The sequence below is a fragment of the Pan troglodytes genome, chromosome 3, assembly GCF_028858775.2.
Source record: "Pan troglodytes isolate AG18354 chromosome 3, NHGRI_mPanTro3-v2.0_pri, whole genome shotgun sequence".
In the NCBI taxonomy this organism is placed as follows: Eukaryota; Metazoa; Chordata; class Mammalia; order Primates; family Hominidae; genus Pan; species Pan troglodytes.
The window spans coordinates 59,397,431-59,412,207 of NC_072401.2; the positions used below are offsets into that span (position 1 = coordinate 59,397,431).

Here is a 14,777-nt window from a genome sequence, read left to right on the forward strand (position 1 = left end):
TAACAATACTGACATTTAGCTAGTCTGATCAGTAGAAAAGGGAGAAGATTCAAATTACTAAAATCGGGAATGAAAGAGGGGACAGTAGTATTGACATTACAGAAACAAGGATTATAAGGGAATACTACGGACAACTGTATGTCAACATATTAGATAATCTAGACAAAATGGACAATTTCTTAGACACAAACTACCAAAACTGACATAAGAAGAAATAGGAAATCTGAACAGACCTACAACAAGTAAAGATCCTGAATTAGTAATAATAATAAAAAAATAGCACACAGAGGAGGCCAGGACCAGATAGTCTCGTTGTTAAAATCTACCAATCATTTAAGGAATTGACACCAATCCTTGACAGACTATTCCAAAAATTAGAAGAGAGAACTTCCGAACTCATTCTATGACAGTAATATTATCTTGAGACCAAATCAGATAAAGATATCATAAGAAAACTATAGATCAATACTCCTTATGAATACAGACACAAAAATCCTTAACAAAATACTGGTAAACCAAATCCAGAAACATATAAAAAGGATTATATAACTGGACCAAGTGGGATTAATCACAGAATGCAAGGTCGGTCCAACACACAAAACTCAATCAGTGTAATACACCAAATTAACAGAGTAAAGAAAGACATCACATGGTCATTTCATTAGAAGTAGACAAAGTACTCGACAAGTTCCAATATCCATTAATGATAAAAACATTCAACAAACTAGGAAGAGAAAGAACTTCCTTAGCTTGACAAAGGGCATCTACAAAAAACTCACAGCTAACAAACTTGATGGCAAAAGACTGAAGGCTTTCTCAAAGATCAGGAACAAGACAAGGATGCCCACTTTTGCTACTTCTAACCAAATTGTATAGGCGGGTCTTGCTAGGACAAGTAGGCAAGAAAAGGAAATGAAAGGCATCCAGTTTGAAAAGGAAGAAGTAAAACTATATTTGCAGATGACATGATCTTGTATATAAAAAATCCTAAGGAATCCACACACACACACACAAAGTATGTAAATAAAATGAGTTTGGCAAGGTTGTAAGGTACAAGATCAATACACAAAAATTAATTATATTTGTATACATTAGCAACAAACAATTCGAACAAGAAATTTAAAAACAATTCCATTTACAATAGCACCAGAAAAATATTTACCAATAAACTTAACAAAAGAAGTACAAGACTTGTACATGGAAAACTATAAAACTTTGCTGCAAGAAATTTTAAAAGATCAGGCTGGGCGCGGTATCTCACGTCTGTAATCCCAGCACTTTGGGAGACCTAAGTGGGTGGATCACTTGAGGTCAGGAGTTCAAGACCAGCCTGGCCAACATGGTGAAACCCCATCTCTACTAAAATTACAAAAATTATTATTTGCAACAAATGGTGGTAGGATAATTGGATATCCAAATGCAAAATAATTTTTTAAAAAGCTCAAAATAGATCTGAGACCAAAGTGTAAGAGCTAAAACTATAAAACTCTTAGAAGGAAACACAGGTCTAAATATTTTATAACCATAGGCTAGGCAATGGTTTAGCAACAAAAGAAAAAATAGGTAAGGTGGACTTCATCAAAAATAAAAACATTTGTGTTTCAAACGACATCATCAAGAAAGTGAAAAGACAACCCACAGAATGGCAGAAAATATTTGCAAATCAGATCCAATATCCAGAATGTATAAATAATTATTATGATTTAACAACAGAAGAGAAATAATCCTAGTAAAAAAGAATGGGCAAAGGCTTGAAATATACATTTCTGCAGAGAAGATAGACAAATGGCCAGAAAGCATATGAAAAGATGCTAATTAGAGAAATACAAATCAAGATGAGATACCTTTTCACACTCACTAGGATAACAATAATAATTATTCATTGAAGCAAATGGTATTAGCAAGAATGTGGAAAACTGGAAACTTTTGTGCCTTGCTTGTAGGAGTGTAAAATGGTTCAGCTGCTTTGGCAGTCTGGCAATTCTCCAAAAAATTAAACATATGAGTTATTTGACCCAGCAATTCAACATTTTCAATATGAAAACATGTCCACACATCATAAAAATGCCAACAATAGACACTGAAGACTACTAGAGGTGGTGGGAGGGAAGCAGAAAAACTAACTGTTGGGTACTATGCTCACTACCTGGGTGACAGGATCCATCATACCCCAAATCTCAGCATCACACAGTATACCCATGTAACAAACCTGCGCATGTAGCCCCTGAATCTAAAACAAGAGCTGAAATTATTTTAAAAATATATCCACACAAAATGTATGCATTAATGTTCACAGTATTATTCATAATTTGCCCCAAAGTGAAACAAGCCAAATGTCCACCAACCAATAAATAGACAAAATATGATATGCCCATACAATATTATTAATCCATAAAAAGAAATGAAGTTACGATACATGCTACAACATGGATAACCCTTGAAAACATATACTAAGTGAAAGAAGCCTGACACAAAAGACCACATATTTTATTTTTGTTTATATAAAATGCCCAGAATAGGCAAATCTATGGAGAGAGACATATGTAAATACTTGAAGAAGCCCCTCAAAAAAAATCTGCAGAGACAGAAAATAGACTAGTGGTTGCCAGCGGCTGGGAGGAGGAAGAATAGAGAGTGGTTATTAATGGGTACAGAGTTTCTTTTTAGAAAAGGTGATGAAAATATGCTTCGATTAGAGAGTGGTGATGGATGCACAGCTTTGTGACTATACTAACCACCACTGAATTGTACACTTTAAAGTGGTGACCCTTATGGTATGTGAATTGTACCTCAATAAGGCTATTATTAGAAAAAAACCACTAAAGTTTTTAGACATAATAATAATATATATCTTGTATGTTTCTTGATTCATATAAACCAACTATAAAAAGACATATTTGAGACAATCAACAGACTTTGAAAATGGGCTGAGACACTATAAGACTTTGTTGTTAATTTTGTTAGCTCTGACACTGAAGGATTTACAGGTGCTGAGATGTAATGTTTGGAGTTTGCTTTAAAATGCTCCAGAAACAAAAATGGAGGTATTAGATTAAATAAGATTGGCAATAATTACTGAAGCTGGTGATGGAGATATTTAAGTTCATTAAGCTATTCTTTTTACGTACTATAAAAAGTTGTATAATTAAGCTGGACTTGGTGGTACACACCCATAGCCCTAGCTACTCGGGGCTGAGGTAAGGCAGGAAGGTCACTTGAACCAAGAGTTCAAAGCTACAGAGAGCTACGAGAGCTATGATCATGCTACTGTACTCTGGCCTGGGCAACAGGGTTGAGACCCTGTCTCTTTAAAAAAAAAAAAAAGTTTCATAATTAAAAGTAAAAAATTTAAAGTAAAAGTAAAATTCTGGCTGGGCACAGTGGCTCACACCTGTAATCCCAGCACTTTGGGAGGCTGAGGCTGGCAGATGGATAGCTTGACCTCAGGAGTCAAGACCAGGCTGGGCAACAAGGTGAGACCCCCTCTCCATAAAAAACACACAAAAAATTAGCTGGGTGTGGTGGTGCAAACCTGTGGTCCCAGCTCCTTGGGAGGCTGAGGTGGGAGGATGGCTTGAGCCTGGAAAGTGTAAGCTGCAGTGAGCTGTGCCACCACCTTCTAGCCTGGGCAACAGAGTGAGATCCTGTCTCAAAAAAAAAAAAAAAGACAAGACAAGAAAAAAGTAATCCTGCTTTCTCTTACTCCAGGTCAAGGTTTAGCTGCTGGCCTCCTGTAAGAAGGTAAGAAGAAACTAGTGTAGTTTCTTCTACCTCCGTATATAACCAAAAAAAAAAAAAAAAAAAAAAAACCCTTTTGATGGGCTTTAGCATTGAAATGAGTCAGCTTACTTAACCAAAACCATTATTTTCATATACTCTTACTCATTCTTGGTTAGGTATACATTTCTCTAATCTTTAATAGATTTAAAAAAAAATGTATTAGCTTGCACAAGAGTTCCCTAGGAAACACACTGATTTCTTCTTCATTGGGCTCCCATATCATAATATAATCAATGTTAGTTTTGGAAAGTTTCCCAGACTTCTTCAGTTACCTTTACCTGAGAATTCCATGCTGCAGAAGAATACCTAGAAGATTTCTGGAAACATTTAGAAGTTAGGACAAACCTTCGTTGTTTTGATACAACATAAGAAATTTAGGTGGTAAATACAACCCAAGAATTCCTTGGTTTGCTCAATTTATTGCATAGAAATAATTTAAATGTTTTGGGCTTTACCTAGGTATAAAAAAAAGAAAAGAAAAGAAAAGAAAAACAATGTAAATGGATGTGAGAGGGCAATCGCAGTTAGATCTATGATCTAGAAGGGTTAGGTCTGTCTCTCTCATATTCCCTGAGTGATGTTGGGGGAAATCCTCATTCTTCTGTGTCATCTGTAAAATGTTGGGGAAGACAATCCTCCTTGGACCTCTTGGGCACCTACATTTCTTTACTGGGTTATGTCAAGACTATAAGGCCCTGACCACTCTTTCCTGGGCCATTTATGAACCTGATAATGAGAGACGAAGCTTTCCTACTGCTTCCTATAAAAACAATGGGTTCTCCCAACTTGGCCTTCTTCATCTGCAACACAAACCTACCACGTGTGAAGCATGTCACTGAGCCATCCAGTGTCACCCCATGGGACTCTGGTCCAAGAAGAACTGGCACAGATATGCAGATGCTCAGGCTGCTTGCACTGTCATGAGTAATAAAGTCCTTTATCTCTGACCTAGGAGTCTTGTGTCTTTTGCCAGCATCCAAGAAACAGTAAGAGGCTTTATTAATTTGTTAAAGCAGGTAAACCTCAGACCTGACAAAAACCAGGAATAACCACTGTCCTTAGTTTAACTCCCTGGAATATTGTACATTTGTACTTCAAATGAGATAACACCAAAAGTAATATGAATAAAAGCGTGATAAATCTCAATATACTGCAGTACTTGAGGTAAATCCTAAATGTTGTGGTATCACAGAACACATGAAGGACGGTATTCCAAGTGGTTGGAATGGGTGTGTGAAGTCAGGTGGAGAAAATAAGAGTGGAAGAGGGAGTTCTTACTGGGGAGAACTGGAAAACACAGGTAGGGTAGAGTCAGATAAAGAGGTCTCTGAAACTAGACTTGGATATTAATGGAGGAAGCAATGGGAACCACTGTAGTTTTGAGCAGAGAATCAGCGTGCCTAAAATTTTGTTTGGAGATGACTAATCTGAGAAGATTATGCAAAATGAATTTGAGGGAAGAGAATCAAAATGGTCTGCCACGAAGAACTGTAGTGATTCAAGTTTAGATAGTCATAGAAAAGATAAAGGAAATGAAGGGGTCAAGAATAACACCAACATTTTTGCCCTGAGAGACTGGAAGAGTGTGCTATAAAGGGAAATGAAAAAGTTGAGTAACTGTTATGGAGATAAAGGGCAAAATAAACTTGGTTTTGGATATCATAAAGGATATTTATGTGGAAGGATTCTCAACATATTATTTTTAAAGACAAGGTCTCACTATGTTGCCCAGGCTGGACTTGGACTCATGGGCTCAAGCAATCCTCCCACCTCAGCCTCCTGAATAGATGGGTCTCCAGGAATGCAACCACCATGCCCAGCTTTCAAGATATTTTTGATCACCTAGTTGTAAATGCAAATGGAAGTGTGGACTTAGAGAGTCATCAGCATAGGACAATAATAGCAGTTATGAGAAAAGATGCTTTCACAAGGAGATGCTTTAAAGAGAAATAGAAGGATGCAAGGTTACTAGCCCAGCCTTTAAAGTATGCCCACAATTACAGGCTGGAAACAGAGCCAAAACAGTCCTTTCAGGAATTTGTGTTTTTTTTTTTTTGCACACACCTAGACAGTGGCTACCATACAAATGGATGTATATACCAGAGAGGCAGCACAGGATACTGGAGTGTCTTTCAAACAAAGGTCACAACCCTTTAGTGGGTCACAAAATCAATTTAATGTCCTATATAGTGAGGCTATGTATTGTTTCATGAAACTTTTGTTTTAAGATACATACAAATAAATGATGTGTGTACTGAGTTCTGATGAAGATGTATTTTTACAGTTGTTCTTGTGTCAAATAAGTTTAAAGAATTTTGGTGTAGTGGTTAACAGCACAAGCTCTAAAGCTGGTCTGTGGGAGTTTGAACTCTATTCAAACTCTTCCCTAGCTGTGTGACCTTGGGAAAAGTTTTTTCTCTTGTTGCATTTTCTGTTTTGAGATAATTGAGGAATCACATGAAATTGTAAGAAATAATATCGAGAGATACCATGTACTTTTAACCTAGTTCTCCCAAGGGTATCTTGCAAAACTGTAGTACATTATCACAACCAGTATACTGATGTTAAATTACAGTCAAGACACTGAACATTTCCGTCACGACAAGGATCCCCCATATTGACGTTTTATAGCCATGCCCACATCTCTCCTTGCCCCTACTCCATCCTCAACCCATGCCAACCACTAATCTGTTCTTCATTTCTATACTTTCATCACTTCAAGAATGTTATGTAAATAGAATCATATAGTATGCAACCATTCAAATTGACTTTTTGTTATTCAGCATAATTCTCCGAAGAATCATTCAGGTTGTTGCATGTATCAGTGGTCTCTTCCTTTTTACAACTGAGTAGTATTTTGCTGGGAAACTTTCTTAACCTCTGTATGTGTCACTTTCCTTATCTATAAAATGGTGACAGGGTTCTGAAGAGTAAACAAGTTCTTATACGTAACCATTTAGAAGTGCTTGGAATATACTAAGGAAAAAAGTTGTTAGCTACTGCAATTATTATGGTCTTCCATATACATAAATTTTTTTTTTTTTTTTTTTGAGACAGTCTTGCTCAGTCACCCAGGCTGGAGTGCAATGGTGCAATCTCGGCTCACTGCAACCTCCAACTCACAGCTTCAAGTGATTTTCTTGCCTCAGCCTTCTGAGTAGCTGGGACTACAGGCACCCGCCACCATGCCTGGCTAATTTTTTTTTTTTTTTTTTAAGGAGTCTTGCTCTGTCAACCAGGCTTGAGTGCAGTGGCATGATCTTGACTCACTGCAACCTCCGCCTCCCAGGCTCAAGTGATTCTCGTGCCTCAGGCTCCCAGGAACTGGGATTACAGGCACCTGCCACCATGCCTGGCTAACTTTTTGTATTTTTAGTAGAGACAGGGTTTCACCATGTTGCCCAGGCTGGCCTTGAACTCCTGGCATCAAGTGATCCACCCACCTTGGCATCCCAAAGTGCTAGGATTACAGGCGTGAGCCACCACGCCCCGCCAATTTTTTTGTTGTTGTGTTTTGAGAGGGAGACTCACTCTATCGCCCAGGCTGGAGTGCAGTGGCGTGATCTCAGCTCACCGCAACCTCTGCCTCCCAGTTTCAAGCAATTCCTCGCCTCAGCAATTTTTTGTATTTTTAGTAGAGACGGGTTTTGTCATGTTGGCCAGGCTGGTCTTGAACTCCTGACCTCAAGTAATCTGCCTGCCTCGGCCCCGCAAAGTACTGGGATTATAGAAGTGAACCACTACTCTAAGCCATTATAACAATTTTATTTAACTTAATAAGCTTATTGAATGATGATGTGGCACAGTGCTAGAAGCTAATAAAATCTCTTAAGATATGTTTCTTCTGTTTTTCAACATGCATCAAGTCTTAACACCCTCTGCCCCCAAATGCCAAGGAACCAGTATGCAATTTTGGTAGGTAATATTTTACACAGGTATATTATTGCCTAAATTCAAGTACTGTCCTGACCATTTTAATCCTCAGAGAGACGGGCAGTAATCTGGGCCACTGCAAATTTACAAAATCTGTTCAAAAGGCTTGTAATGAGTACAGACAGAAATCCGATATTTATTGAAAAACTAAAGGTAATAAGCTATGTGCCTTTCATTATTTAATTTAATGTTCATAATTTCCCTAGTGAGTTTCAAAACATTTTAGACACAAATTACTAGCATATAAGGAAAGGAGATGCAATATAATAGGTGTTGTACATCATACAATTGTACCCTAAGAAGACACTTCATATTCTAGTAGATATAAGTTACAAACACACAGAATATGAAACTAATCATCACTGTAAAAAATAGTTCAGGCCGGGCGCGGTGGCTCACACTTGTAATCCCAGCACTTTGGGAGGCCAAGGCGGGTGGACCACGAGGTCAGGAGATTGAGACCATCCTGGCAAACATGGTGAAACTCCATCTCTACTAAAAAATGCAAAAATTAGCTAGGCATGGTGGTGTGCACCTGTAGTCCCAGCTACTCAGGAGGCTGAGGCAAGAAGAATCACTAGCAGAGGTTGCAGTGAGCCGAGATTGCACCACAGCACTCCAGCCTGGGCAACACAGCAAGACTCCCGTCTTCTAAAAAAATTCAAAAGGGCTGGGCACAGTGGCTCATGTCTGTAATCCCAGCACTTTGGGAGCCTGAGGCGGGCGCATCACCTGAGGCCAGGAGATCGAGACCAGCCTAGCCAACATGGTGAGACCCTGTCTCTACTAAAAATGCAAAACTTAGCCAGATATGGTGGCATGTGCCTGTAGTCCCAGCTACTCAGGAGGCTGAGGCAGGAGAATTGCTTCAATCTGGGAGGTGGAGGTTGCAGTGAGCTGATATCATACCATTGCACTCCAGCCTGGGCAACAAGAGTGAAACTCCATCTCAAAAAAAAAAAAAAAAAAAAAAAAAAAAAAAATTCAAAATAAGAAGCTTCAATTGTGACAGAACTGAAACAAAAAACAAAAACAACTACCAGTTCAAATCTGCAACCACTAGAGTCTGTTATTTTAAAAATTTTTAGGAGGCCAGAAGCCAGTGTTAACACTCTATCTATTAAAAAGCAAACTATAGCCGGGTTCGGTGGCTCAAGCCTGCAATCCTAGTGCGTTGGGAGGCTGAAGTGGGAGGATCGTTTGAGCCTAGGAGTTTGAGACCAGCCTGGGCAACAAAGTGAGACCCTGTCTCTACATACATACATACATACATACATACATACATACATACATACATAAATAAAAATTAGCCAGGTGTGATGGCACATGCCTGTAGTCCCAGCTACTCAGGAGGCTGAGGAAGGAGCCTGGGAGTTCGAGGCTGCAGGAAGCTATGATCATGCCACTGCACTCCAGCCTGGGCAACAGAGTGATACCTCGTCTCAAAAAAATAAAATAAAATAAAATAAAATTTTAAAAAAGCCAACTGTTATGGCCCATCTGCAATAACAGATGAGAAACAGCATTGAAAACAGCTTAGCAGTTGAAGGTCTCCAGAAAAGATCTGAGCCTGCATATATCATCAGCTTTTTCTGAGTCTGAAATGAGGATTCTTCCCAGACCCTGAATTGCTATTGTGTGTTATGTGCAGGTAATACTCTATAACTTATTTCTTCTTAGTACTAGCACTTATTTATAACATCTCCAAGTTACGTAATACAGTTGTATGAAATGCTGGAATTTTACATAACTGTTATTGAGACCATGAGGCAAGAAAAGCAGAGAAGGATATCAAGCAGAATGAAATTATCAAAAGAGTTAAAGTGAAGCCATCTCCCTCTCCCCATTCTCATTTTTTTTTTAAACTACTTTTCAGAAAGACTTTTCTGTAAAGCGGATCTTGATCAACATTACCATATATCACTTGACTGGAAATCTATTAAGATCATGAAGGTACTGACATAATCAACATTTTCTGTACTATATTGTTAAAGTTCATCTTCTCTCCCTTTTGGAGTTCACCTATAATAACCATCGACAAAAATCCCAGCAAAAACAAAATTAAAAAAAAGGAGTCTGACTCTCACAGTAAGCTTGACTCTTGCATTATTAATACTTTGTATTAAAGAAATAGAATCTTGCCTGTGATGAGTCATGGTAAAGTTCTTAAGAAGGGGATAAACTTTATGTAGCATTTTCCTTTAATATCTAGTCTATCAAAGGAATTAAAGCCTTAAACCTGGTGGTGCCTAGCCAATAATTAATAATAATAATAATGATAATAGGCCAGGCACAGTGGTTCACACTTGTAATCCCAGCACTTTGAGAGGCTGAGGCAGGTGGATCACTTGAGGTCAGGAGTTCGAGACCAGCCTGGCCAACATGTTGAAACCCCGTCTCTACTAAAAACACAAAAAAATTAGCCAGGGATGGTGGTATGCACCTATAATCCCAGCTACTTGGGAAGCTGAGGCAGGAGAATTGCTTGAACCCCAGGAGGCAGAAGTTGCAGTGAGATGAGATCGCTCCACTGCACCGCAGCCTGGACGATGCAGTGAGATTCCATTTCAAAATAAATAAATAAATATAATAATAATAATAATAGCAGCTAACACAATAGTAAACATTACACACTAAATGAATCAACATCCTTCTCTTTTTTCTTGTCTGTGAACTGTCAATCAACTAGACAATACTGATTTGTTCTTTCACTGAACTATATGTAATCAGTTATATTAAAAGCAGAATCAAAGATGGCATAAAAATAGTTTGACCAAAGGAAAAGAGATGACACTCAGGATTTCAGAATTCACACATTCAAAGGCAAGGGCTGAAACAGAAGATACTCCTGGGCATCAACAGAGAGGGTAAAGCTGCCTTGATTTTGTTTGGTAATGACCAGATCTACTGAGGGCAGTACTCGTCCCAGGTCTGATTAAGGATACCAAGAAGTTTAAGACAATCTCTGTTCTCAAGGAGTTTACCCTTTAACTAGGTTGATAAACACACAAGAATTAGAGAATAAGTAAAAAGCCTTCCTTAAGCTCCAAGTTCTGCAGCAGCAAGTGAATGGAGAAAACAATGTGGGCCAAAGCTGTCAAAGAGTAAATTGTGGAAATCCCATAAGGACTGAAGGGTTCACAGGTGGCACAGGCGGAGGGGGAAGGGTATAAATACATGAGATGTCACAGGAACAAAGTAGGAGAGGAGGACGTGGGCAGAGAAAGGTCAGTCTGGACAGAGTGGTGGATGTGTGTTTGTCAGGGGTGTGTGCTAAAGCAAAGTGGGAACACGTAAAATGATAAAGTAGATTCAAATCTCAATTTTTCTATTTTTAGTATAAAATGTGTAAATCGCTCTGAGCTCCCTATAGTTAGCTGCCTTGATACAGAAGAAACACTGATTGGTTTGGGGAACCTTTCCACATTAGAACATATGTGCTACTTAAAAAAGATAATCACACCATTCCATGTTTCAGTCTCTTGTATGAAGAAGAAAAAATTAACAAAAAATAATTACACCAGAAAAGAATGCTATGACATGACAAAGCTTAAAGTGTGTAATGTTATGGAAATCTACAAATCAGAGCAACATTCCAGGCCAACCACTAGATTCCTGGGATCTGTTTGCTTTTGGCTGCTGTGAAATTCACAGAAATATATATACATATATTTGCATGAGTAATAAAATTTACACTTTCTCAACAAACAAGTGAAAAAACAGCCATGGCAAAAACTTGATATAATCTTGAAATAATGTCCCTTTTAAACACGTTATTCAGCAAATATCTTTAAAAAGCAACATAAACATACATTGACACTATTTTACTTGGAACCAAAACATTAAGATTTCCACTTATTGCCATGTGAAATAAAACCTAAAGCTGACATTTCCTCTTACGGAAAACAATTAAAAGGTGGTTAGAAAATTTTAAAAAGCAAGGAGAAAAAGCTGAAAGATGTTGGTGTGGCACGCACCTTCTGTATCATCGCGCATTTGCTCCACCAAATCTGTCAAATCCTCCCAAGAGTCTTTGCAAACGGCAAAAAGAAAGGAAAAGAAAGATAAAATGTCATGCAAGCCCAGAAAGAAAAGTGCTATTAAAAACAAGATTTCCAAAGGGATAACTGAAAGGGAGGTTCCTAGGATTCTTTCTACTTATCACAGCGATTAACAGTGACAAGGGCTGGGAGTACAACCAAATAAGCAGAGATAGCAACTATGGTTATTAAATATGTTTCAAAGCTAAGATTAGTAATTTCAAAGTTTCAAATAAAGGGAAACAAAGATGCATATCCTATTAAAAAGCAACACAGATTTATTTTTCTATTGAAAATCAAAGGCTCTTTGTATTCTAAGTGTAGGCGACATTAATCTAACTCAACTATTATTTTGATCACTTCAGGGAACTGAAAAGTATGTGCGATATATTTCTTTTAGATTCAGGACAAATATTATGATGCAAACTAGTGACTTTTCTTAAAAAAAAAAAAATCCAAATACTTTTTCCAACTCCCCCTCCCCCAATTCTCCTTCCCCAAAACAAAAATAAAGGAGGCTACTTTGAAGATACACAAAATAAATCACATATAATTCAATAAAGCCAGATGTTTATTCACCATACAGAACTAGCAGGATCTGAGGCAGTAACCTACAATCAAGCACATTAATATTTCTGCAGGAAATGAACATTCAGATTAAGTAGAATAAAGACTATAAATAGCCTCAAGTAAATTCACATCATGTTGTAACACCAAATAAGTTCAGGCAAATTTGTGAAAAATGCTTTTCATTTCCAGAGGTTTTTTTAATTTTGGAATTATGTGTCTATATATGTAAAGCAAATGGAAAGTGTCTCATACAGAAAAAAAAATACTGTGAGTTGGCTACTATTATTTTATAGTAAATTAGTGCTGAAATACATTGTATATAGACATATTTGCAGAAGTCATTTTCAGGTTCAATCCTTTGACAATATAATGTGCCACAAATCTATATTATGTAGGATTAACAGATTCACGAGAATGGACTCTTACCATCCACATTATTACTTTATAGACTTGCTGTGACCTTGCAAAAGTCAATAGAGGGAATATTCCCATTTTGTTCTTTATTGTATTGTATTTAATTAGAAACTCTATTTGTCACCTATGAAGATAAAAGCCTACCTTAGTAAAGCAAAATATGAAGAGCCTCCAAGATTTGTATAGAAAAAGGCTCTGGAAAGTGAATTTCTAGGTAGGAATGCGTGGTGGATACCAGGGATCTCGGACTTTTCCTTGGGCATATCCCATCTAGAACATTTTTCTGTTACAACCAGACATATTTTCTGTTTTCTTCTTAAAACAGAGAGTAAAGTTTTAAGTATCAGAGTGATGCAATTAATTTAAGAGAACTTTTCTCCCCCAGAAAGTAAAAGGTCTGTCTTTTCCATGTAAAGCTGTTCTCCACTTTACCTTGGCATGCTCAGGACTTTACTACAATAGGTAACATGCCATTCTTTTATACCTCAAGGTCCTTTGAGTCACTATGTACCTTAAGGGTAGATGTTTACAGTGCCACCAGCTTAAATCTTTTCAGAGCTACATAATTAGTCTATTGATTTTTTTTCATTCTTAGACCTGAAACAGGTCTATGGGTGTTTCATCTTTTTTTTTTTTTTTTTTTTTTTTTTTTTGAGACGGAGTTTTTCTCTGTCACCCAGGCTGGAGTGCAGTGGCACGATCTCAGCTCACTGCAGCCTCCGCCTCCTGGGTTGAAGCAATTATCCTGCCTCAGCCTCCAGAGTAGCTGGGATTATAGGCGTCCGCCACTGCACCCGGCTTTTTTTTTTTTATACTTTAAGTTCTGGAGTACATGGTCTGGTAGAAGGTGACCCTGGCCCCTCTTGTACTTCTTTTTTCTCTGGATGAGGCAACTGGCTGAATGAAGCTCCTTTTCTACAGGGAAGTGCTTGAATGGGCTAAAAAATGCTTCGCCTTTGTTTATGTATCCATGGTTGTGAAATCTCTTCTTGAGGTAGCCTTTCTCTAGCAGTATTGCTATAGGCAACCAAGTGACAGATTTTACAAGGCCTGGGGGTTATTTTGTCCCCTTGAGACCAAGTGTCTTTGATTTAGTGTTAATTTTTAGAATTTTATTATGGTTTCTTAAGGCAACACCTTTCTGAAGCCCCAAACCCAGACACATCACATATAACTCCTTGAAAGGCTATTGTGAAAATAAAAGCTAATAAATTTGAAGTACTTAGCAAAGCATAGGTACTCAATGTCAACTTTACACTTACAACTGGATTTCTCTATATTTGCCATAATTATTCAAAGACAATAGAGTGAATGGAATTTTAAAAAGCCAGCTAAGCTAAATATTAAAAACAGGAAAAAAAATTAGTCAACCTAAATAAACCAAATGACAAATTAACAGCTGAGGTGCTATTAAACTAACCATAGTATTATTAGCTTGGTAACAAAGCAATTGTCATATATTAATTTTCATAAATGCTTTGAGGTTTTGTTCTAATAAACCAGTAATTTGGGCCAAGGTCTACTTTCTCCACAAAAATATCAGCAAAAAAAAAAAAAAAAAAAAAAAGACAAATAGCCCTAGAAAAGGTAACACATTAAGTCATCAACACTTCAGCCATTTTAATTTTACTGAGGCTAGGTGTGGTGGTTCATGCCTGTAATCCCAGCACTTTGGAAGGCAGAGGTGGGCGCATCGCCTAGCCCATGAGTTCAATACTCCTATACTCAATATAGGGAGACCAGGCTACTTGACAGACTGAAACAGGAGGATCACTTGAGGCCAGGAGTTTGAGGCTGCAATAAGCTATGATCATGCCACGGCACTCCAGCCTGGGTGACAGAGTGAGACCCAAAAATAAATAAAGTAATATAAAATAAAAACAAATAATATAAATAATAAAAATAAAATAAAATAAAATTTATTGAGCATTTATGGTGAGCAAAAGACTTTACTAATGCAATGGAAGTTAAAAAGATGAAACATCTGGCTGGGCACGGCGGCTCACGCCTGTAATCCCAGCACTTTGGGAGGCCGAGGCG

The 14,777-nt window shown here is 37.7% G+C and overlaps 1 protein-coding gene across 28 annotated transcripts in view; it reads right to left on the reverse strand.

The window, feature by feature from the left end:
* Positions 1 to 14,777, reverse strand: part of RUFY3 (RUN and FYVE domain containing 3) — a 103,913-nt gene that overhangs the window by 55,275 nt on the left and 33,861 nt on the right. For 20 of the 28 annotated variants that reach the window (XR_010156579.1, XR_010156576.1, XR_010156578.1 and 17 more), the window contains exon 2: positions 11,691 to 11,744. The exons of the other annotated variants lie outside the window; for them this stretch is intronic. Coding sequence is in view for 12 of the 20 variants with exons in the window: in XM_054683026.2 (XP_054539001.1) it covers positions 11,691 to 11,744 (54 nt within the window). In the remaining 8 variants the exon portion in view is untranslated. The remainder of the gene's footprint in view (positions 1 to 11,690; positions 11,745 to 14,777) is intronic. 28 annotated transcript variants of the gene reach the window in all.